The sequence below is a fragment of the Canis lupus genome, chromosome 35, assembly GCF_003254725.2.
Source record: "Canis lupus dingo isolate Sandy chromosome 35, ASM325472v2, whole genome shotgun sequence".
Lineage (NCBI taxonomy): Eukaryota > Metazoa > Chordata > Mammalia > Carnivora > Canidae > Canis > Canis lupus.
The window spans coordinates 10,883,069-10,908,564 of NC_064277.1; the positions used below are offsets into that span (position 1 = coordinate 10,883,069).

Here is a 25,496-nt window from a genome sequence, read left to right on the forward strand (position 1 = left end):
ATCTTTTGGAGAGAAACACTTAGTCTTTCACTGTTCAGTTTCATGTTAGCTGTAGTTTGTTTGTAGATATTCTTTATCAGGTCACAAAGAAAAGTTTTCCTTCTATTCCTATTTTGATGACTTTTTAAAAAAAAATCAGCAATGGATGTTGAATTTCTTTCTAAATGCCTTTTCTGCATTGAGATGATCATGTCATTTTTCTTTAAGTCTGTTTATATGATATATTTCATTGAGTTTTGAATGGTAAAGCAATCCTACATTCCTCAGACACCCTTTCTATATACTGTTGGGTTTTCCTTTTTATATGTCGTAGGGTTTGATTTATTAAACATTTAAGGTTTTCCTATTTACATTCATGAGGAATATTTGTAGTTTTTCTAAATCCCTTTATCTAGGTTTGTCATTAGGATCACGTAAGAGCTCATCAAAAGTGAGTTGGGAGGTGTTCCTCTTACTTCTTGGAAGAGTTTGCTTGGAATTAGGATATTTTCTATTGCTGCGTAACAAATCACCACAGACTTAACAGTCTACAACAACATATAATTATTAGCTCACGGTTTAGGAATCTGGTATGGCTTTAGCTAGGTCCTCTGCTTTCCATCTCACAAGTGAATTCAGAGTGTTTGTAAGCCTGCCTCTTAAGACTGCTGACAGAATTTAGTTCCTTGTGACGGACTGTAGGACTTAACAGTGCCTGGCTTCTTTAAGCCCGCTGGAGAATCTCTGTGATACCCAGGAAGGTCTCAGTCTCTCTTTTAAAGATTTACTCTTGATTGAGTTGGGTCCACCTACAGTAGTTTATCTTTTCAGTAACTCACAATCAACTGATGGAGACCTTAATTGTATTTGCAAAATCTTACTGTCTTTATCATATAACCTAGTAAAGAAAGTGGCTATCTCCTCACTCTTGCTATATTCTTTTGGTTGGAAGTAGATGACAGGTTCTGTCCATACGCAAAGGAGGGAAAGGTCACCTAAGAATTACACATGGCTTGACTCATTCAGGTTACTAAGCTGTGTCTGCCACAATTCGTATGCTTTCTTTCATAAACATTCAGTAGAATTAATCTAGGCCAGGACTTTTCTTTTGGGGGAAGTTTTAACTACGAATTCAGTTTTCTTGACTAGATATTGGGCTATTCTATTTATATATTTCTTTTGTAAGCTTTCATAGTTTGTGCTTTCCCAACACTCTATTCTGAATTGTGTAATTTATAAGAATAAAGTTTATAGTATTCTCATTATCCTTTTAATTTCTGTATGATCTATGATTCTCTTTCATTCCTTATTTGTGTCCCCCTCCCCCCCTTTTTTTTCACATGATGAGTTTGGCTAGAGGTTTATAAATGTTATTGATCGTTTCAAAGACTCACCTTTGGTTTCATAATATTTTCCCCTATATTATTTGTCCATGTTCTATTTCATTGCTTTATGCTTATATCTTTATTTTCTTTTACTTATTTTAATTTGTACTTCCTTTTTAGCTTCTTATGGTGGAAGCTCAGACTATTGATTTTTTTTTTTAGGCCTTTCTTTTAAAAAAATTAATGAGGGATCCCTGGGTGGCGCAGTGGTTTGGCGCCTACCTTTGGCCCAGGGCGCGATCCTGGAGACCTGGGATCGAATCCCACATCGGGCTCCCGGTGCATGGAACCTGCTTCTCCCTCTGCCTGTGTCTCTGCCTCTCTCTCTCTCTCTCTCTGTGACTATCATAAATAAATAAAAATTAAAAAATAAAAAATAAAAAATTAATGAGATAAATTTCATTGGGGGTATTGCTTTTGTTTTAACCAAAAAATTTTTATTTTAGTCTTCAAAGAACAAACTATTCTTTTTCCAAGAGAATAATGATTAATTTACAAAAATGGGCATTTATAACATATCTTCAAAATATTTCCCTTTAATGGGAAGCTTAGCTTTACAGAATCCAAACATTAAAAGGCTAAAAAAATATTCTATTTTGTTGTCATTATAGGACAATACAGAGTAAGTCAAGGAAATCCATTCATACTTCAGGACGTTCCTCTCTAGGAACCAGCACTGTTATATTATTTCCATTTAGCAAGATTTGATCTAATTTAGTGATCCTTCTTCCTTCTGGTGTGATTTCAAACTCTTGACATCCTCCAGCACCGTATTGACAAAGTCATCAAATCCCAAAAGTGTGTCAACAATTTCTTAATCACTCTTCATCATAATGCGAATTCCTTTTTTGTTTGTTGGGTTTTTGTTTTTGTTTTTTGTTTTTCACAATGTGAATTCTTTTTTAAATTTATTTTTATTTATGATAGACAGAGAGAGAGAGAGGCAGAGACACAGGCAGAGGAGAGGGAGAAGCAGGCTCCATGCCGGGAGCCCGACATGGGACTCGATCCCGGGACTCCAGGATCGCGCCCTCAGCCAAAAGCAGGCACGAAACCGCTGAGCCACCCAGGGATCCCCCACAATGTGAATTCTTGATGCTATACATTCGTCTATAAGCTCTAGAGGCAGCTGCTGGGATGGGTTAGTGGGATAGCGTTAGCCGCCCTGGCTATGCCAGAAGTCTCCAGTATTGCTTGTGACTTAAAAAAAAAAAATTATTCAGGGGGAGATGTGGATGGGAGGATGGGCCAAGTAGGTGATAGGCATTAAAGAGATCACTTGTGATGAGCACTGGGTGTCGTATGTCAGTGAAGAATCACTAAATTCTATTCCTAAAATCAGTACTACACTATATGTTGACTAGCTTGAATTTAAATTAAACAAATTACTCCGTTCAAACTATTTTTAATTTCACTTGTGATTTCCCTTTTGAATGGATTATTTAGGAGTATGTCGTTTTAAAGTTTGAAGTTTTTTTTTTAGATTTTTAAAAAACTTTATTCAGGAGAGACAGAGAGAGAGAGAGGCAGAGACATAGGCAGAGGGAGAAGCAGGCTCCCCATGGGGAGCACAATGCAGGACTCAATCCCAGGACCCCAGGATTACTACCGGAGCCAAAGACAGATGCTCAACCACTGAGCCACCCAGGTGCCCCTAAAGTTTGAATGTTTGATTTTTTTCCCCCATATATCATTTTATCAATTTCTATTTTGACTTTGTTATGGTCAGAAAATATGTTTTATATAATTTAAGAAAGTTTACTTTTTTTTTTAATTTTTTAAAAAATTTATTTATGATAGTCACACAGAGAGAGAGAGGCAGAGACACAGGCAGAGGGAGAAGCAGGCTCCATGCACTGGGAGCCCAATGTGGGATTCGATCCCGGGTCTCCAGGATCACTCCCTGGGCCAAAGGCAGGCGCTAAGCCGCTGCGCCACCCAGGGATCCCCAGAAAGTTTACTCTTTAATGAGACTGATTAATGGTGTATTTTGGTGAATGTTCTATATATACTTGGAAAGAATAATTCTTCTGTAGTTATTGAGTAGAATGTACTGTACATTTCAGGTCAACTCTGTTGGTAAGGTTGTTCAGTGTCTTAAGGCAGTTCTCTCCATTTATATATGTAGCAGGCATCTTTAGAACTCTGAAATGGGTTAATTGGTGAAAGTCATTATACTTTTAATTTTATGGGTAGTGTTGTCTGCATGTTGGAGGGCTGAGAGCATGGAGGTTGGTTGGTTTGAGGGTCTATTCTGTGCCAGGTACTGTTCAAGACCTAGGGAACAGAGTGGAAGACCTGGATAAGCCATACATTTCCTTGTTTTCAGAAACTGGTATCTTGAGGAGAATGATAGTTATTAATGCAATGAAGGATGGAAGTGAGCATGAAGCGCTAAAGCAATCACCCAAGACAGCATTATACTGAAGAGATAGTGTAGTATAAAGATGTAAAAATTCTGTATTAATGATGGTTAAAATTCTTAGTTAACCATGGTAGTGGCCTTGTGTCTGTAGAATTTGCCCTCGAGAGGAGAGACTGAAACCTAGGAGACAGAGACAGTATTACCTCTATGACAGTTATGCTGATAATCCAGTTGACAGATAATACGCATTTGATGTAGGCTGGAGAATGGCCTTAGGAATGTAGAGAAGGGAAACAGATGGGAGAGGTTTTATTGCACTGAGGTAAAGTAGAGGAGGGGCAGAGTGCTGGAAAGGAACTATTTCTCACCAGAGAGATGAGAAGATGTCATATCCATTACAGAAATATGAAGAAATTAGAAGAAGGAACTGTGGGATGTATATATTTTTTAAAGGTGTCTTCAAGCCAACCGAGCGGAGATTCCTTCCTAGGGTTCAAGAAAGGTGGGAGATACGGAGGAAAAATGTGGTTATCATTGTCATAGGGGTGATATTTGGACCAATGGGAGTGTTGTGGTCACCAAAGAGAGAATAAAATTAAAAAAGAGAAGAGAGGTTTTAAAAGGCAAGTTAAAAAATGTCCTACTATTTATTGGATAAAAGAGTTTTGTATGTGGAAGTATTACGGTTCAAGATCACATTGATTCAATAATAGTATCTCCAGGGGTTATCATCTAGTGTTGTCCAATGTGTCATTATGAAAGAGGTGTGCAGTAGAGGGAATATTGTGGCAAGGGGTGGAAGAGCATGGCTCTGTTTTTACTTAGCCTGAGTCTGTGGCCTTAGGGATATATTATCTTAGAAGTGAGCCTTAGCTGTTAGAGAAAAATAAAAATCAGGAACAGGATTGAAAATGGAAAAGAGCTTAATACAATTTAAGATTAGTATTCAGCCGGTTAGTGAACTACTTAGATGCCATGGTGAAGGTGGGATTATGTAACTCCATTGGAATGATTCCAGGAAGACAAACATTTGTGACTATACTGTAGCCGGGCTTTTGACCTGAGAAGATCTTGGGTAGTGAAGTCAAATTCTCGTTCTCTAATTAGCGTTTTGAGCCATCCTTCCGCCATGAAAACCTGAGAAATTTGATATGCTTTTAAAATTCATTGCTCTCTTCACTAGCTGGCCTTCTTCAATGGTTGAGTCATTTTGAGCCTTTATTTTCTTATCTAGAAACTGGGGATAATGATTCCTAGTCTCATTAATTCAGAGGGCAATCGGGAGGATTAAAGGAGCTGTTGAATAGAAAAGCGCTTTGTAAACTGAGAGTTCTGTAATTACAACTGTCCCTGGGGTTTGTGGTGTGTTGATGGTGTTGGTGCATCTCTCAGGTCCATCTGCTGTCACTACCCTCCGGCCGCCAGCACCTTTATCTTGCAGGGAAAAACCATGACAGTGTGTTTCATGAAATTCATCCTTTGAATTAATGCTTAGTTATTGGCACGCACAAGTGAGTGCTCCTTTGCTTATCCCAGAGTACACACCCTCTGTTGCCAGCCAGTTTTTGTGACATACAGTGCTTACCAGTGTGAGACTGAGCAAGGCCACAGACTTGCCTTTTGAACCATGAAAAACTGCAGTGCTACTTCTAGCAATCAGTGTAAATTTCTCTGATTCTCTGTAATATAATTGCGGGCAGTTCTCCTCCCCCACTTGTCTCCCTTCCTCCTTCCCATTTCTCTATTACTAAACTCCAGGACAAGGTGCGTTACCCACATCCCATAGAGGACGATTCGTTCATACCTGGTGTCGGTGGGAGGAATTGTATGAGCTATACTTCCGTAAGAGCTTCCTGTTGGCTTGTAGGCATGCACAGGGTAGCTTTTTAAGTGGTTATTCTTTCTCTCATCCTACTCACCCACAAAGATATATAAGCATACCTTGCAGAAATTAGTCACTAGGGCCCAGAGTCCAAATGGAGCTGGTCTGTTCATATGAGAAGTCAGAGTTGTACTGAAAGCTCCCTATTCGAGTATGATGAGGAGCAATTGGAGTGATTTTGTTGTGAATGACTATGATGTGGTAATCACATGTCTTTAATAGGGTCATTCCATTGGATGATGAATGTTTTTGTACTTGTCTTACATTTACTTGTGTTCTTTTCCCCAAAAGTAAAAATATGACTCCTAGTCTCATCTGATCTCATCTCACCCCCGCTTAAGTAGTTCCTCAGTTCAAGAGGTTGAGGACTTCTTGCAGTGTGGAGTTCATTAAAGGTTACACAGTGTTGCGGTTTTGAAGGAGTCAAGGCAAGAAGATTGAAAGCTTTGGTTAGTTAGACTTTATCCAACAAAAGAATTGCCTGCCCCTTCAGGGATGTTTTGTTTCTAAGTGACTCATTAATAGAGACCATCCTCCAGGACTCTGTTGCTAATGAAAGTAGCATAGCTGGATTCTTTCTCTAGGCTATCCTGTCCACTCCCCTGCAATCTCTAAGATCACACTCTAACTCTCCGGGGTGAGCCCTACAGCCACGTACCTAATACCTGACCCAGGTAATGCACACTGACACTGGTCCTGGGGCTGACACTTGACCCAAGTTAAGGTAGAGATCCAGGGTGGGTTTTGTTTTGTGGGTTTTTTTTTTTTTTTTTTTTTTTTTTTGAGGTTATGAACTGAGGAATCTTTCATGGAACTGGGAAGAAGCAGCGATGTTCAGGGGAAGCCGAGAGGAAAGTGAAGCAGGTGTATAGAGAGAAACAGATAATGCTGTGAGAATGACGTCAGTTCACAGAGCCTTGTCCTAATTCTGTCTCCAGAAAGGGCACTTCTTCCCATGCATTCATTCCGTAAGCTTACTCTCCTTTAAGCTAGCAATAAATTCCCTCTTTTTTGTGAAGATAAGTCAACGTCTCTGTTACTTGAACTAAAAGCTGCTTTATTAAAATGAGAGGAGATGAACTATGTATATGACTCTTGTATTTATCATAAGACCAATTTAAGGAAAAATACTATAAATGAATAGAGCAGAACCCCATTAATCAGCTACTGGAAGTATGTCAATGGACAGGTTAGTTAAATTGAGTGACAGTTTGGCCATTAAATGATAATATGCAAAGTATTTCCTTACAGTACCTGTCCCAAAGTTAAAAAAATACAAAATTAGCTGTTATTTCCATGTCTGATTAACATAGTCAGTTGACTGTCTTATTAGCAGCTTTATCTGACAGTTTAGTACTTCTTCTCTTAGTTTCTTCTTTGCTGTATCATGCTTTTCCTGGTATATATCCATTGGGGTTTTAATAATGGTGCTTTTTCTAAAATGTATTATGCTGAGTGAAGTAAGTCAATTGGAGAAGGACAAACATTGTATGGTCTCATTCATTTGGGGAATATAAATAATAGTGAAAGGGAATATAAGAGAAGGGAGAAGAAATGTGTGGGAAATATCAGAAAGGGAAACAGAACATAAAGACTCCTAACTCTGGGAAACGAAGTAGGGGTGATGATAGGGGAGGAGGGCGGGGGGTGGGGGTGAATGGGTGACGGGCACTGAGGGGGGCACTTGACGGGATGAGCACTGGGTGTTATTCTGTATGTTGGTAAATTGAACACCAATAAAAAATAAATTTATTATTAAAAAAATTAAAATAAAATAAATGATCATTTGTATAATTTTTTAAAAAATCAAACTGCCTGGAGTTTTTAGAATCATCTATTGTTCAGACTTATACTAATACCCTTTGCAGAAGCATGAGATCTTACTAATTGTAGGTACTGTGATGTGGAAACTCCCCCTACATCCTTCTGCCATCTGTCTCTGAAAAATTATAGCTCTGTAAGAACTTAGTCATTTTACTTGGGAGAACGACTTGTTGAACTTCCCTCAGTTTAGTAAATAAACCACTGCAGTTCTTATCAACACTACAATTTATCTTTTAGCTTTGCATTCACACCCTGTCATTACAGTAGTCCTTAAAAAAACAAGCACTGTGAATATTTGTTCTTTTTTGGCTGCCCAGCAAATGAACTTTATATCTAAATCAGGGGAATTCTCTACCTCATGATTTTTTCGTGGGAAGCAGTGTCATTGCCCACATGCTCCCCTTCCACCCCCAACCCTTGCATATCTTAACACCTAGACAGAATGGGGGAAAATTGGCATACTTTTATAAAGTTTTCTTATCCCAGATTGGGGGATAAAAATTAGAGGTGTGAAATTGAGTGGTTTAGCTGTGTGGGTGGGGAGGCAGTGTTGAGTGTAGAGGTAGTAGTAGCCATAACTTAACTGCTCTGAACTCAAGCATCTCATTGACAACCAGATTCTGAATCTTGGTTTGAGATTGAATCCCTTGTATAGGTTGTTGGCAGTGATTAAAAAAGGTATGATTTTTTTGTTGTTGGTGGTGGGTTTTTTTTTGGGGGGGGGGTTTCATTTAAGTTGAGAAAGAGAGTTTGTGATCTAGCTGGATTGTTTTTGTACCTTTCCAAACTGAATGCAACAGGTGTCCTTAGTTCCTTGTTGTGTAGATTTCTCTGCTGGGAGACTCTGCTTTCTCTCAGCCATCTCAAGGGCACCCTAATATTTTATGGTGGGACTCCAGACATGCCAGCCCTTCATTATTGTTTTTTTTTTTTTTAGTGAAAAGACTTCATATTCACCTGCTTTTCCTTATGGTCATTGTATGCCTTGTAACCACTGTTGGAGTCTTTGTTCTTTATGAGGTCAAGCCTCTCCTCTCTGATAGTCAAAACTAACCTAAGAGTTAAGAGTTTTCCTAGTATTTGTTGAAATCAACTGGCCTTAATAATTTAAACCAGTTAGTGGCATTGGCATATTTAAAACAATATAAGTTTACAGAGTATTTGTGATTTACTTATTCATTTCTGACTTGTTTTTCCCCTGAGTTTTCTGTTTATCAAAGTCATGTGTGTCTATTGTAGAGCAATCTTGTAAGTACAGGGAAATGTTAAAAAAAAAAAAAGTGTAGGGTCCCCACATTACTCTGCAGATTCAGTGTAATCCCTATCAAAATTCTCACTGCCACCTTTGTAGAAATCAACAGTAGAAATGCAAGGGACTCAGAACAATCTTGAAAAGAACAAAGATGGCAGACTTTAACTCTCAATTTTAAAACTTTTTTTTTTTAAGATTTTATTTATTTATTTGAGAGAGAGAGTGTGTGCGTGCAAGAGAGAACACCAGTGATAGGGAGGGGCAGAGGGAGAGGGAGAAGCAGACTCTCAGCTGAGCAGGACCCTGGGATCATGACCTGAGCTGAAGGCAGACACTTAATTAACCGACGGAGCCTCCTAGGCACCCCCCAATTTCAAAACTTAACACAAAGCTATAGTAATCAAGGTGATGTGGTAATGCCATAAAGATACTATAGATCAATTCGTGGTCATTTGATTTTTGAAAGGTGTCAAGATAATTCAGTGGAGAGAACAACGGCCTTTTGAACCAGTAGTTCTGAGACAATTTGATATCCACATGCAGAAGAATGAATTTGAATCTCTCTCTCATACCACAATTAACTAAAATGGATCAGACTAAAATTGTAAGGGCTAAAACTAAAACCCTTAGAAGAATACATAGATGAAAATCCTCATGACCTTGGTTTTAGTCAGTGGTTCCCTAGGTACAGGACACTAAAAATACAAGCAACCAAAGAAAAAATAGATAAATTGGATTTCATTAAAGAAAAATGATACATTAGGCTTTATCATAATTAAGAACATTAGTACTATAAAATAATATCAAGACAATGAAAAAACAACTCACAGAATGGGAGGAGATATTTGGAAACTATATATCTAATAAAGGTCTAATATCAAGAGTAAGGAACTCTTACAACTCAGTAATAAAAAGGCAACATGATTTTTAAAAATGGGCAAAGGAATCGAATAGATATTTTTCCAAAGAAGATATATGTAAGAGGCCAATAAACATGTGAAAAGATGCTCAACATCTTTAGTCACAAGGGAAATGCCAATAAAAGCCATAGTGCTACACCCACCCACTAGGATGACTGTCATGGAAAAAGTGGACAATGAAGTCTTGGTGAGGATGTAGAAAAATTGGAGCCTCCTGCATTGCCGATGGGGACGTGAAGGGGCGCAGCTGCTTTGGAAGACAGTTTAGCAGTTTCACAAATGGGTAAGCATAAAGGTACCACATGGCGCAGCAATTGTAATCCTTAGATATATACCGAAGAGAAATGAAAATATGTCTCTGCAAAAACTGTACACAAATGGTTGTTGCAGCCAAAGAGCGGAAACTGTTTTGTTTTTTTTTTACACCAGCCCCAAAGTAGAAGCTACCCACACGGCCAGTCATTGTGGAGTGGTTCAACCAGATATGATGTGTCCATGCAATGGAATAGTATTCCGTGATAAAAAGGAGTGAAGCGTGATACCTGTAACAACACGGATGATGCACCTTCAAAGTATAGGCTGAGTGGAAGAAGCCAGACCCAGAAGACTACATAGGCTTATTCACTTGTTATGAAATGCTCGAAATAGACACATCTGTAGGGACAGAAATGTAGATTAGTGGTTGCCAGGGGTGGGGGAGGAATTGGAGAGTGACCACTGATGGATACAGGTGTTTTTTTTTGTTTTTTTTTTTTTTTTTTTTTTTGGCTTTGATGAAAATGTTCTGGGCTGTGATCGTGGTGATGGTTGCACGGCCTTGTGAATATACTAAGAACCACTGAATTGTATACTGTTAAAAGGGCAAATTTTATGCTATGTGAATCATATCTCAATTAAAAGAAAAGTAGAAGCCATCTCATAACCTCGTATCACTACCCAGGGACTCCCACAGCTTACAGATGCTTAGTGCCAGACACCTGAGCCCTGTAGTAGACCTTCCCACTTAGTTCCTGCAGTAGCTTTGTGAATCTTCTCTCAGAACTCGGGCTCCTTGACTCCTCTAAAATTCTTTCTGCTAATTCACTCTGCCCATTTTCACAAAGAATTGTGGGTGAAGACGAGAGCGTCCTACTTTGGAATATTATGAAAATACTATTTTATGAAGTTAGGTGCTTTACTCACACAGTTGACCAAAATACATTTGTGGTGTGGTTCAGTTACCATGCAGCCCTCAAGCTTCAAGGAAGGCAAGCCCTTGGGAAATAGGGTTAAACCCCTGAAGTTAGTCTTTTAATGCCAAGGAGTTTTCTTTTCTTTTCTTTTCTTTTCTTTTCTTTTCTTTTCTTTTCTTTTCTTTTCTTTTCTTTTCTTTTCTTTCTTTCTTTTCTTTTCTTCTTTCTTTTTTCTTTTTTCTTTTTTTCTTTTCTCCTCCTCCTCTCCTTTTCTTTTCTTTTCTTTCTTTTCTTTTCTTTTCTTTTCTTTTCTTTTCTCTTTTCTTTTTCTTTTCTTTTTCTTTTCTTTTCTTTTTCTTTTCTTTTCTTTTCTTTTCTTTTTTTCTTTTTCTTTTTCTTTTCTTTTTTTTCTTTTTCTTCTTTTTTCTTTTCCTTTCCTTTCTTTTCTTTTCTTTTCCTTTCTTTTCTTTTCTTTTCTTTTCTTTTCTTTTCTTTTCTTTTCTTCTTTTTTTCTTTTCTTTTTTCTGTTTTTATTCTGAGACTGCAAGAAAGAAACAAGTAGAATTAGAAACTACCTTAAGTGGCCATTCATGTTGGCCTGGTGTAATGTTGGGATAGAAAAGCGGCTTGGATTTTGTCTTCATAAAATGCTACTCATCAGAATTTGCACTGGTCCCCATTTGTTTAGCAACTAAACTAGAGAGTTCAGAGTAGAAGGCTTCAGTAAAACACTACCCTGGAAAACTTTGTTACAGTGTTACTTTTGTTTGTTTTCACATGCCCTTAACATTTTAAGCCAACTAGTCATGGTTCAGAGGTTTTATCCTGTGTCCTCATTTTTATTGATTGATCCTTATTCGTGGGTGTCCAAAATGTAGTGAACTTTAAACTCCTTGCAAAACAAAACCTGGCTAGTAATTTCTCTCTTTCTCTCTCTCTTTTTTTTTTTTTTTTAATTTTTAAGGAGAGTTAAGACTTTTTAATGACTTTGACGTGAAAATACCATTCTTAAAAATCTTGAGCTTCAGATAGTGGTGCTCTGGCTTTATTCTTTCATCATGTAATTAAAGAAAATGTGTTAATTTTCTTTAAAAATGTATTATTTCTAGAAACTTATGAATAGCTTGATTCTGTCAGAAGTTCTCAGTGAAGTGCAGTTGACCCCTGCCATTTAATGGCTTTTACGTTGCAATCAGAGCAGACTTGCTTTTAGTAAATGTTAGCATTGAGATATGAATGTCCTAAGGAAATGCAAAGTATATTCTTTTTTCCCCAGTAGAGTCCTCTCAGAAGTTTGATTTTAATATAAACACTTTGACCTAGATATCGTAATCTCCTAACTTTAATGTAAATAAAACCATGTTCGTTCTGAATTTCATGCAGGCAGAAACTTTTTGCCATCCTTGTATAATGTCTGTCAGAGTTTATTCTTGTGCCTTGTCCATAGTAAATGATTAATAAGTGTTTGTTATTTAAATATATATTTGTAATCATATATATATTTTTGTAAACACATATTAATACTATATATACTATTTTGTAATATACCCCCTGCACATACACAACTAACTAGGACGTTCTCAATGGTAATACTGCGTGTAATAATTTTTCTTAATGCTTTTGTCTCTTTTTAGGTTGGTATTTCGTATGGCATCTGTTTTTATCGAAATTCAAGTTTCTGCGGGAACTGGTGGGAGACACAGGATCTCAGGAGGGAGATCATGAGCCATCAGGCTCTGAGACGGAAGAAGACACTTTGTCATCTTCACACAGGATCAGATCTGCTCGGCACAGAAGGGCGCCTGCTGATGAAGGCCACTGACCCTAGCCACCATCCTGTACTAGTGGATGATGAAAGGCAGTGGGGAGCCTCTGTCTTTAATGACTTGGCTTTGCAGTTTGGTAAAAGATTGAAGAACATTTTTACTTGGATTTTAAGTTCAATTAAAGAAAAAGATTTATATGTAAGCCATATGAAAATAAAGGGAATTAAAACCAAATCAGACCATTGCAGATTTCATCTTAAAGATCATCTTTTGCTTCACTAACTTTCTACTTATATACTTACTCTCTGACTCCTGGGCTTATTGTATTGCACTGTTGTGAATCTGGTAAACATTACAGGCTTGAAAAACCGTATTTTATTAGTTCTGTAATGTATGTTGTATTTTTGTTTTTGTTTTCACATTTTACCTTGTCCGAAATTGGGATGTATCTCATGATTACTGTGAACTGGGAGATGGTCATGATGTAATTATCTCAGCCTGTGCGTGTGTGAACTTAACTAACAGCTTGTCACAGCATCATCACTGTACTGTTGGTACCAAATGTGTCAGGTTTATTTGGCATTTAAAGATGTCTTCAAAAAGATTGCACTATGATTCATTATTGAAACGAAAAGTTATCGTGTACGCAGAAAAGCATGGAAACAGAGCAGCAGGGCGTACATTTGGAATTAGTGAAGCAAATATCCGTCGCTGGAGGAATGACCGCCATTCCATATTTTCTTGTAAAGCAACAACAAAATGCTTTACGGGACCTAAGAAAGGAAGGTACCCACAAGTGGATGAAGCTGTACTATGTTTTGTTAGTGAGATGCGTGCAAAAGGATTGCCTGTCACGCGCCAAGCAATGCGATTGAAGGCAGGAGAAATTGCCAAAACCCTCGGAATAGAAGAAACAAAATTCAAAGCAACGAGAGGCTGGTGTGATCGATTCATGCGCCGAGCAGGATTATCTTTAAGGCGTCAAACATCGTTTTGCTCAAAATTTTCTGCTGACATTATACAGAAGACGGTGCTGGAGCACTCATTCAAGAAAGTGCCGCATCCCCAGTGCTCTTGATGACACCAAGGGTGCTCTTATGTGGAAGAATGGAGACATCGTTGGCTGTGATTTGCGAAGTGATTCAGAAGAGTTGGATTCAGAATATGAAGTTATAGTTATAACCTAACTAGTTATTTCATACACTTTCTTTTGGTATGCACAAGATTGATGTGATAAAAATCTGCTTAACTCTAAAAACCGTTTCAGTAAATTTAAATAAACACTCTAAAACTCTACACGATATGAAAGCACTGTGTCAGTTTAATTGCCCTTGTTTTTTTCTTAGTGATACATGTGGTGCATCTTACAATTGATGGTATCTTAGATAAATAATAGTTTGTAAATTTATTTTTCCTTGTAGGGTAGCGATTATTTATTGGAGAACTTAATCTTGACTCTTATAATGCTGTTAAAATAGTTATCCTCTATGAGATACATTTTTTTTTTCAACCTATTCAGGATTTAAGAGTAGTGACTCAGGAGTCTTAAGAACTGTCTTCTACTTCAGGAAGAGTGGAATTAGTTTCTCCCTTTGGGAGGGCTTCATGCTCAAGGCATGTGTTGTGGAGAAAGTACTTCTTTACAGACAATTCAGTGACAAGACCTCAGAGGTCCTGGGTATGGTGGATAAAACAGTGAGTGAAAATGCCCTCTTCACTGGAAAATAGCTTGCCAGGTTCCCATGTTTGTCTTCACAGAACTTTGGACTGAAGGTTCACCAGGGAAGAGATACAGATTCAAAGGCCCTTCCTGTTTAGTGTTATCTGCTCTGTACAAGAGTGAATTGCAAAGCCAATTTCTTTTATTGATCCAAGTTCCTTTTTCTGCGTTTACCCTTTTTTTTCTCAAGAACTAGTCATCACAGAACATCACCTCTGTGTTGTGACGGTGTGTAACTATGTTTGATACCTCATACTTAATGCTGATAGTTTTGTCAACAGTCCCCTTGCGTTCCTGAGGAATGCCTCTGCAGTCCCGGTAGCCCTTCGGATATACTGAAAAGGGAGTCTACACAGCATGAGCTTAGTTTTAAACATTTGCTGGGGGACGATCCTCAGCAGCCAAGAGTGGGGCATAATCTTTCTGTCATTTCCTTATTGGATGCATTTTTCTATTATTATGTGACTATAGGGATTAACCGAACAGTGACACTGAGTTTCAAGCATTAATTTTGGGGCTTCAGACTAGCTGGCTATCACATTAAAATGGTCGTCAGTTAGAAAAGAATTAATGCCTAAAAGCTTCTTGGTATTGGGATTGTATTTAATTAGATCTTTCATGGTCTAATACCTTGAGCTGTGGGATTTAGCTTCATAGTGAATACCTTACCTTTAGGTAATAATAGTTGTTGACAAACTTTAACAAATGAGCTTCTGTACTGTTTCAGTATTAAGGAATGATGGCTCATGTAACAACTTGCAAGGGTCATCCACAAGTTAATATAAATGAATCCATGTAAAGGTGTATGTGTTGGTATTATTTATTAACAAATATGCATCAAGATGTCTCTTTTTTTAGTAGAATTTAAGGAAATGTTCTATTTAACTTATTTGGGATATCTATCCAAAAGCATATTAATCGCTCACACTCTACCTACCATGTTTTAACTCCTCCTCAGAGAGTAAAAAGAAATCAGTGGTGCCAGTATGAAAATTCTACAAGCCAATTCCTTTGTTTAAAACTTGTATTCTTCTCTTGTACTCTTTTTCCCCCATTAAGACTCACCATAGTATATATTTCTAAGGCCACTAAGGCAAGAGGAGTATTAACAATTATTTGTGTGGTATTTCTGTTCCTATATTACTGCTTTTGTAGCTGCACTCAATCGGGAACTTCCCAAGTACCTTTTCAGTTTCTCAGTGGGAGACTGACTTGCCTGTGGTTAATTTTGAAGTTTAGAAGGTGCTGAGGATACAAGTATCCGCCTTGTCTGAATGCTCACAAGTCACTGTTTGTGACTGTGATCACAGTGATGGCAATCAACGCTGCCATCTTTTGAAAATTCTAAAATCGAGGACTCTAACAGGGTTGTTTCATTTCCTTACCCATTTACCATTCCCACATCTCTTTTGCCTCTGAAACTTTTGTGAAAATTGCCTGTATCAAACGTACTGGTTTGCATTGCTCTGATCTAAATGCCAAAAAATGCTAAATATTTGTGTGGCGCTCTTAAGTGAGGTTTTTAATATTTACGTAAAGCTAAAAATAGAATTCATCCAATGGATTTTGTAGTGTTGTTTTCATGGTGGAAACATTAAAACATTGCTTTTTGGTGAATAGCTAATTCACATACGTGCTGACCCATTTTGTCAAATGATACTAGGTTTAAAAACCACTTCCAACTTTTATTTTGCTGAAAGGTGGGTGAACCATATTAATGGTTTCATAGAATGTTATTTTAAACCAAAATATGTTGAAAGATTTGAAAGTAGTAATTTTTATTTTTAGGAGCAACCTATTTGGAAATTATTTTAAGTCAACAATGCAGTATTTTTTAAAGTCTGTCTTTCTTACAAGGTATGTTTTAATGTAACATGTAGCTAGTTTTAGATTTTTGACAGGTAAACTTCAAGTACTTTTATATTTGAAGTTGACTTAAAAAAGCCAATGAGCAGTACTCAAAGGTGATGGACTTTGAAGCAACTAATGGAATAGTATTTTGTTATGGAGTCTAGAATTAAAGCACCTTGTATGGTCTACTTTTAAAGTATCCTGTAGCTTTTAAAGCATAAAGAATAACATTTAATCTTATATTAATAAAAATTACATTTTCCATTTGTTAATACATGTGCTGCCTGTCTTATGACCAGCGTTTAACATTGCCCTCCCAGTTAACTCTGTGCATAACCATTCCCCAAATACATACTGCTGCTGTGGTTTCTTAATGGAAATATTCTGTGCTGTGCTCTGATGCATTGTCATCCTGCTGCTTGACAAATAGGTTTATAAGGAATTAGAATTGTGTGCGTTAATAGTACCTTTATATAACAAGATGTAAAGTTAGAGTTAAGGAATGTGTATAAATGATCACTCACTGTTTTTGTTTCAGAACTGGTCAATACTATACCTAAAGCTTCTGTGGTTTGTTTGATGTTTTAACTTTCACTTTAAACACAGAATAAATTAAGATGAAAACAAAAGTTTGGTATGTGTTATTGATGAAGTATAGCAAATATGAAAGGTACCTGGGGCATGAGAGGAGTTGAAAGCAGTCATTTTTACCAGGAGTCCACCCTTCACCACATTTTTCAAACTTGAAAAATCTGTAAGAATTAAGACAGCTGTAGTGTTCCCAGTGCCGTGAAAGTAATCGACTTAGAACCCAAAGGACATACAGCAATAGAACTAAATGGCTTTGACCATATGTGGCGTTTGGTTTTCTTCTCATACATGACCCAACACCCTTAAGATTGTTTTGATATTCTATTTACCATATGTCATGTCTCACATATTTGTTAGTATGAACCATCCGGAAGACTAAGTGAGAACACTGACCAAAGCCTAGTGAAAAGATTGAAGAATGCCTTTGAAAACCAGTTTGAGATGGGAAATCATTAATGGCAGTGTCCAGGAGCCAAGCTTTTCATTTTTCTCCTCTAGTGCTCAGCTGCCAAGAATGTAGAGTGGGAAAAAGTGGACCATGCTAAGGTCAGGAGTATCTAAAGGGCAAGGCCGTTAGAGATTGCTGGAGATTGGCTGTGGGATTTGAGCTGGGCTGTAAGAGAAGTCTGATCAGTAAGATACTGATAAATTGGGTGAATAGGAAGGGGTAGAGATTGAAGATAAAATGAGTGTGATATTTGTATATAATGGTTAGAAGGAAGTTTGGGGTAGGGATTAGAATTTTAGAGGTGAAGCAGTTCTGAGCAGTGTCACCAAATATAGCCATAGAAAAGGAATCAGAACAGAGACTCCTTCCAGGGTGTATGTGTACTGTCAGAATGGTCACTAATACTTGATGACTGGAATTGAGATGGAGAAGAGGACCGTGTGCTGGGCATCAGTTCAGAGTCCTGAAAGACTGATCTCAAAGTCTGGGAAGTTAGATGACCCTTAGAAGGAGGTAGAAGTTTCCTGAAAATGAACAAGGAATGTTTTTGGACTAGCCCCCCGGCAGCTCTACAGGCCAGGATATGTGATTGTTGTATGCAAATGAGTAATTATAAAAATGATGCTGTTTATGGAGAATGTTGATGGGAGGAGGAGGGGGAATGGAGAGAAAGAAAGCAAAATCTTGGAGGAGCAGGATTTTTTCAAGTAGAGGATGAGCAGAGGATTCCAGACCGAAGAAACGCATGTGCAAAGTCAGAGTTATGGAAAGATGCTTTGTTTGGAGAATTGTAGATGCTTTGTTATTCCTGGAAATAGTAGTTATAGGGCATAGTGATGTGAAACTAGAGAAGTAAGAAAAATCTAAGGCACAAGAGACCTCGTATGCAATGGCAAAGACTTTGAGGTACATGCATTGTGTTGGAAATCACTGAAATACTTTGAATTGAGTGAAAACATGGATTCACTTGTTTAACATATATTGAGTGGTCTTGCACCTGGACTAAGTATAGATGACTCCAAAAGTTCATGCTGACTGTATTAAGGAGGATTGCTTTGGAGGCACAGTGGAAACAGGATGCATCTTACTATAGCGTAAGTAAGAAAATAGAAAGTTAGTGGAAAAGAGTGACAGCCATGGGAAATGTGAGGATATAAAGAATCAGCCGGACCTGAGATTGGATTGTGAAGACGAGAGAAGGATAAGTGAAGGATGACTTCAACATTTTGAGTTTCGTTTGAGATTGGCAACACTGAGGGATGCATACTGAAGAAGTAGGTCAGTGGTTGGCCATAGGGAGATGGAAGATGAGAGTCCAGTTATGGCTATGGATATTTGAGTTTGATGTGCTTATGGGACCATTAGGTAGATAGAAATACTAACCAGTTCTAAGAATGGTCTAAAGGGCATGGTTGAAAATACAGACTGATCATCAGTATGTGAAGGCAGTTGAAGCTGAAGGCAAAAATAGGATCTACCAGGGGGAGGATAGAATGAGAAGAGACCCAAGGAGTGGCCCCTAAAGAGCACTACTATTTAAGAGGCTGGTGTAAGAAAAAGAGACCATTAGGACATTGAGAAGGATTGGGGAGAAAACCAGGAACCTACCTGGAGGAAAGTAATGTGCTGGAAGCAAACCGAAGAAAGAACTTGAAAGAATAGCAAATGTTCCACTGATGCATGTAGAATGATATTGCTCAGATCTGCCTATTTACGAAATTGGTAACAGGAAACTATTGCAGGATCCAGGCAGAGGACAATGTGAGTCTATGCAAGGCTCGTGGAAGTGGCGACAAATGGAACAGATACTGATGGGAACTGGATTTGGTGGGTGAGTAGATAATGGAAGGTCAAGGAGAAGGATGCCCCAAGGGTGTGGCTGATGGAGGATGTGGGTGGAGTGTAGTTTGGGGGAAAGTCCAGGTCTGGGTAAGACCAGTGGAAATGGCCCATCTGGAACTTAGGATGAAGTCAGAAGGATGGAGGTCCTACCTACACTCTTTATCTTCATAGTTGGTAGTTACTTAACATGTTTCCTGAGCTGCTAAATGGAAATGATAACATCTAGGATCACTGTAAGGAGTATATTTTTTAAAAATCCTAGTGAAGCATATTCTTTAATGTAGAGTAGGCAAGCCATAACTTACCCTCCCTCTCCTCTTCATATTTACCTTTGTAACTGTAGAAGCCTTCCTTAATGCCAGCTTGGTCTAGGAGCTGGTCAGGCCATTGAAAAAGTCCATTGAAATGGGGAATCAAAACACGCATTCATCCTACACTATTTGAAGTGAGACCACGGCTGTTTTCTCACTGAATATAGATCCCTTAGAATTTCAATCTCATTTTCTTTGTAAAAGTTTAGACTTACAATTCTGTGATTTCTGGTTTTGTTCTCAAAATCGGAACAAGAACGGAACCTTGCAGAGCAAAGATTTTGACTCTAATTTTCCCATTTTTTTTTTACAGCTGCCTCACTTGTCCCTAGATGGACAGGATTTTTAGCATCTTGGCTTTATCAGATTTTCACAAAACATTCATAGAAATAGCAACCATTTTTTAAATTCTCATTTCACTGTAGTATTTAATTATAGAATTATAATAGAGACAGCAGAAGCAAGCAGGTTTGGGAACCATTTTGGTTAAACAAGTCATTTAGTGAGAAGAGAAATCTACGAGCCTGGCACCCTTGTACAGAGTTTTCATGCCTGTGTGTCTGTTCCCACCCTCTCCTTCCCTCCTGGTACATTAAAGGACAGACCCCTCTGCTTATCTGAAATAATCCCTCCTCCTGTGCTTTGGATCCTATTCTCCTCCTCCCTCTTCAGCAAATTGACACTGTAAAGTACAGTTGGCTCTTGAACAATGTGTCATGGAATCAAAAATCTTACTAAATTTCGACTCCCCCAAAACTTAATAGCCTACTGTTGACAGGAAGCCTTATCAATAACAGTCGATTACATATATTTTGTCCGTATGTTACATGTGTTATATACAGCATTCTTATAATAAAACAAGCTAGAGGGAAGGTAATGAAATCCTAAGAGAAAATACATTTACGGTACTGTGTGTCTTGACAAAATCCTCATGGAAGTGGACAACCCGCATAGTTCAAACCCGTGTTGTACAAGGACAAGCTGTATTTCCTCTCCACATTCAGGCACTTGGTCAACTGTGTCACTCTCCTCAACATTTCAACGTACGTGTTTACGCATCGTCTATCTTGGAAGAAGGAAAGGCCTGTTCTACTCTCTCCCCTGGGCTGCCAGCCCCTCTTCCCTCCAGTCAGCGGACTTCTCTGAGGAGTTGCCTCTGGGATGCCCGACGCAAGATCCAAAGGGCATTTCCCAGCCCTCAACGTGGCCTGACCTCCCGACAGCATCTGTTGTGGTTGCTCATCTCTTCCTTGAAACGTTCTTTAAGCTTGCACGATACCAAATTCTCCTGGCTTTGCAGGCTTCAGCACCTCCGGTCTGCCCCTGCCCCCTCCATCTCATTTGCAGTCTCATCCTGCAATTAAATGTCCAAGTTCCCCTGGGCTACCTGTAGCCCCTTCGTCCTCACCCTGTGCCGTGACCTCAGGCAGTCCTACTTGTGACTTCAGTTACCATCTCTTCCACCAGCAGGACCACATTCCTCTCTCTATCTCTTGAGCCAGCTGCCGGCTCAGGATCTCCTTGGATGGTCTTAAACGCTGGTCCAACTCCACACCAGCAAGGTCAGATCCGTGGTTGCTTCCCAGCCTGCTGTTCTTTTGGCATCCCTGTAATAGCTGCTAAAGTCGACAGCCTACGTACCCCCGACCCCTCTTTCGGGCCCCATATTTAGCACATCATGTCTTGTTGGTTTTTCTTCTGAAATAGTCCTGAAACTGCCTGTTCTCCATTTTCTTATTACCATCCATAAGCATTGTCGTGTATTGGCCACAAGGCGGGGTGGGGGGCTTCTGGGATTACACTTCTCTGCCTCATTTTGCATCTGTAAAATGGGTGTAGTAAACCTACCTATCTCATTGGGTTTTTGTGAGGATTAATGAGTGATTACGCTCAAAGCGTTTAGAAACAGTACCCAATGGGGGCGCCTGGGTGGCACAATCCGTTAAGCATCCTATTCTTGCTCTTGGCTCAGGTCTTGATCTCGAGGGTGTGAGTTCGAGCCCCGTGTTGTGCTCCATGCTGGGGTGTGGAGCCTACTTGAAAAGGAAAAAAGAAAAGTAAGAAAAAAACAGTGCCCAGTGTATCCCGACTGTTCCCTACCATAATACAGGGATCACTGCAATGATGGTTTGTCTTAAATCCGCGATAGCCCCTCTCAAGTCTTTCCTCCTTGTCATCACCAGAATGAGCATTTTGAAACTCAGACGTGACCCTGTAGTCTCCTTGCTTGTGATGTGAACGGTTTCCCGTTACTCCTAGGGTTAAAAGTCTGTAACACACCCAGTGACCCGCTACCAGATCTCATTTACCAGCCTCATCTCCCAGCACGGCCCCCCACTCTCTGCACCCTATGGCATTGTGGGCTGCCCCCCAGCACCCCACCCCTTCTTCTGTCGCATGATCCTGGCCCTGACTTGAACCCTTGCCTCCCCTCCCCTCGTGTGCTGGTCATTCACCATTATTTCCCCTCACAGGTCCCCTTCTCAGGGAAGCTCCTCTCAACATCACCCTCCTCCCCTTTCCGGGCAGTTCATTTGTTACCTAGAAGTCTTCCTCTCCTCCAGGGGCCCCACCCAATTAAACATTCGCTGGCAGATTTATTTGATTAATCACCATCATCCCCACTGTGTTGAATTCATATTTCAATATAAGGCCGAACCTCTAGGGAAATTAATTACGTTCTAACCGGCAAGCTGCCTAACATTCCATCTTTTAGTTGGAATCTCAGCCTCAAATCAGAGGCCTAATTCCTGCCTTATCCACGTTTCCCGAAAACGGTGACTGTTATCTTTAGGCGCCAACCACCAAAGTAGATGTTCATGAGATGCTTATTTCGCAAGCCCCTAATTCTGTGTGTTCTGTGTCCCTCCTCCATCCCTCCGGAGACCCAAAGATCCTGTTGAAAGAGCAGCTTTTGGCCACACGATGGCGACAGATTTCAAGCATTTAGGGGAGTGGTTTTTTTATTTTTATTTTTTTCTATTCCTGGCTGGGGTGTGTGTTCCTTTGGGCTGGCGTTGATGGGTTTGATAATTACAAGGCATCCTGCTCTGCATCACAGATATTTTACTTAATCCCCTTTGCTTAAAGCAGCTAAGGTTGAACTCATAAATTGATCAAACGGAAGCATTTTGGAGAGCGAAGGGGAGGGGAGGGGGTTATAGTCATCATGGGGCCAGGACAAGGGACAGAAACCAGGGCTGTTCTGGCCACACAGGGACATCTTTCCTCTTCATCTAAAGCTGAGGCGACAGTCGTCCCGCTGCTTCCAACTGATGAGAGCTGGAAGGCAGAGAAAGAGGAGCGCTCACACATGGCATTTGAACCCCACTTCCCAGTGTCTAGCCCCCGAAACCAGGCAGTTTCAGAAAATGAGTGATGGATGAGTGAGATGTTCTTGGAAATCGGAAGGCTCTGTGTTGGTGGCGCCTTCCATGTGCACCATCCTTTCTTGATGTATGGCCTTCCTCCAACCCCGCAGCTTTGTGAGCTGTGAGGAAGTCAGGGGAAACATTAGCTGGACCTCCCAGGGAAGGAAACTGAGGTTCAGGGAGGTAAAGTCGCTTGGCCCTGGATGTGGTGAGCGCCGAACCCTCGGCTTCTGCCTTGTTGCTTAGAGAAAGGAAGCACAATTGCCTTTTCACATAAAATGTCCAAATAAAACAAAACCCAACGAGCAAGACCAATCACCCAGGAGGTCATTTAGCACAAAGGGAAATGAATCCGTGTTTGAATGCAAACGCAAGGTGAAGCCCTCATTTATGGGAGCAGACAGAGCAGGACGGATTGAGAAGGTCCTGGTGTCTCTCTTCTTCTGTTTCCTCCCCCACTCCTCAACAGGACAATGGGCCTTTGTGTCCTGGTGCTGGCTTTCCCTCCTGGCAGGTGTAGGCTCCCCAGGGTTCTAACTCTGAGTTGTCCACCAGGGAGCAGGACTTGCAAAGGGTTGGTAGAGAAAAGACATTCAGGGAAGGTGATCCAGGGGCCTGTGGAGAAACTGCAATTGGATTCCCAAGGATTGGAAGCAGAAGCGTGCACCTGATTCTCACAGGTCCCGGGGAGGTAGCAGGTGCGGTGGGGATGCTGGCCACTACTTGGAATCTGAGCCCTAAGCTCCGGCTTTGAAAACTGCAGCCAGGTTTTCCATGGTGCATAGTGAAGCTGTGTGTGTGGCTCTCACAGGGGGCCAAATGATGAGCATTCTCTCTCTCTTTTAAAAAATTTTTTAAAAAGATGTTATTTATTTGAGAGAGGGAGCGAGAGCCAGAGAGATCACAGAGGGAGCAGCAGCCTTGCTACTGAGCAGGGAGCCCGATGCGGGTCTCGATCCCAGGACCCCGAGATCATGACCTGAGCTGAAGGGAGGTGCTTCGCCGACTGGGCCACCCAAGCGCCCCATGGTCATGAGCATTCTCAAAGGCGACCCTGTTGGACTGAAGCGTAAAGGCCTTTGCTAACTTCTCGGGATCGTGGAGGACCCTGTGGGCTCTTAGGGAGGAGATGTGTTTGCCAATAATGACTAAGGCCCAATGTCTCACCGACCGTGGCAAATAGACTGAGCATCAAGTTCATTTGATTTAGACACAAAACAATTCAAAACAAAGTACATAAGGAGTCTTGCCCTGAGTGTTGTCCCGTCACTTCACAGCCATTAATGATAACGTGTACCAACAGGCTCTCGGCCCTCCTGCTCAGACCCAGAAAAGAAACAGAAAGAAACCCAGGGCCCTGGCCTCTCTCACCCTCCTCTCCATCCCGAACCACTGGTTCTCTAGCACTGTGCTCTGTGCTGCTGCAAAAACCTATCACTGTGCCCGGAGACCTTCTCTGTCCTTTAATTCCCCCCTGAACAACCGCCTCTTCCATGCAGCCTTCCTTGTCCCCTGTGCTCCTGTGGCCTGGCGTGGGATCCTCTAGTAAAGTACTTCTCACCGGTGGGTCCTGCTCCGCCAGCGTTTTCAACAAGGAAAACCACGGGGATGCTTTCTAAATGCAGATTCTTGGCCCTTCCTCTTTTCAGTCCACTGACTTCAGAACCTCGAGGAGATTGGAACAGAGAATCTGCATTTTTAGCAGGGTCCCCCCCAGGTGATTACTATCCTTTTTATTTTTTTAAACCACCGCCCTTCCCCCACCGCCCTGCCCCATACTGGGTCAAATCAGTGTCCTTCTAAAACTCACGTTCACCTGGGTCTTGCAAATGAGACCTTTTTTGGAAGTGGGATCTTTGCAGATGTCATCATGCCAAGATGAGGTCATGCTAGATGAGGCTGGGCCCCAGTTCAAGGACTGGTGTCCTTGTGAGAAGAGGGAAACTCTCACGTACCAAGGCACAGAGGCAATACCACGTGAAGGAGGAGGCAGAGGTCCCAGTGATGCACCTACACGCTGCAGAACGCCAGGGACCGCCTGCGACCTCCAGAAGCTCAGAGGCACCAAACAGCTTGTCTCTCAGATCTCAGAGAAAAGACTCAGGCCTGCCCACACCTTGCTTTCGGACTGGCAGCCTCCAGAACCTTGAAGGAATGTGTTCCTGTTGTTTTAAGCCTTGGAGTCTGTGGTCCTTTGGGAGGGCAGCCCTAGGAAATAAATAACAGCCTCCCCTCCACTACCTTCCATTGTCTTGATTAAATTGTCTTTGTTTCCCCTTTCCTGCTGCAGGAAGTTACACTTCCTATTCAGATTGCTTCAGTGCTGTGGTGCACCTACGTGAAGTTTTCAGTGGGCCCGTGGAGGATCTCTTGGGGGACATCCCTTTCCTCCCTTGTCTTTGGGAGGCTGAGCCCATCTCTCTCTGTAACAGTGAAAGAACCTGCTGCCTCCTGGGCAGCTGCCCTGTGCTCGCATTGTCACCAGGGTAGGAGCTGGGGGCCCCACTGCAGGAGCCCCCCCTCCACCCCTCTCCACTCCCCACTGCTCCAGGGCGACCTTGCTCTGGGTCAGCCCTGTGTGCTGCCTGCCAGTGTGATGCCCCAGGCAGTGCTGGCAGGGTGTGTAGGGTGCTGCGTGCGATGTCATGCCACAGCGGTGCAGGTGAAGAAGGCGACATGTCCTCCCTGGGCCAGCTCTGCAGCCTGCCTGCAGCGCTGGGCCTACCTGAGATGCCCCAGCTACCTGTGAGCTACCCGACTTTTTTTTTTTTTTTTTTTTTTTTTTTTTAAAGATTTTATTTTTTAATTCTTATTTAT

The 25,496-nt window shown here is 40.7% G+C and overlaps 1 protein-coding gene and 1 pseudogene across 1 annotated transcript in view; one reads left to right on the forward strand and one right to left on the reverse strand.

Moving 5' to 3' along the window:
- The window catches only part of SMIM13 (small integral membrane protein 13), a 28,624-nt gene extending 11,879 nt beyond the window's left edge, over positions 1-16,745 (forward strand). The window contains exon 2 of the mRNA XM_025444485.3: positions 12,414-16,745. Within this exon, the coding sequence (XP_025300270.1) occupies positions 12,414-12,601 (188 nt within the window). The 3' untranslated portion in view covers positions 12,602-16,745. The remainder of the gene's footprint in view (positions 1-12,413) is intronic.
- LOC118353362 (U6 snRNA-associated Sm-like protein LSm5) lies at positions 2,006-2,318 on the reverse strand (annotated as a pseudogene).
- Positions 16,746-25,496: the final 8,751 nt, after the last annotated feature.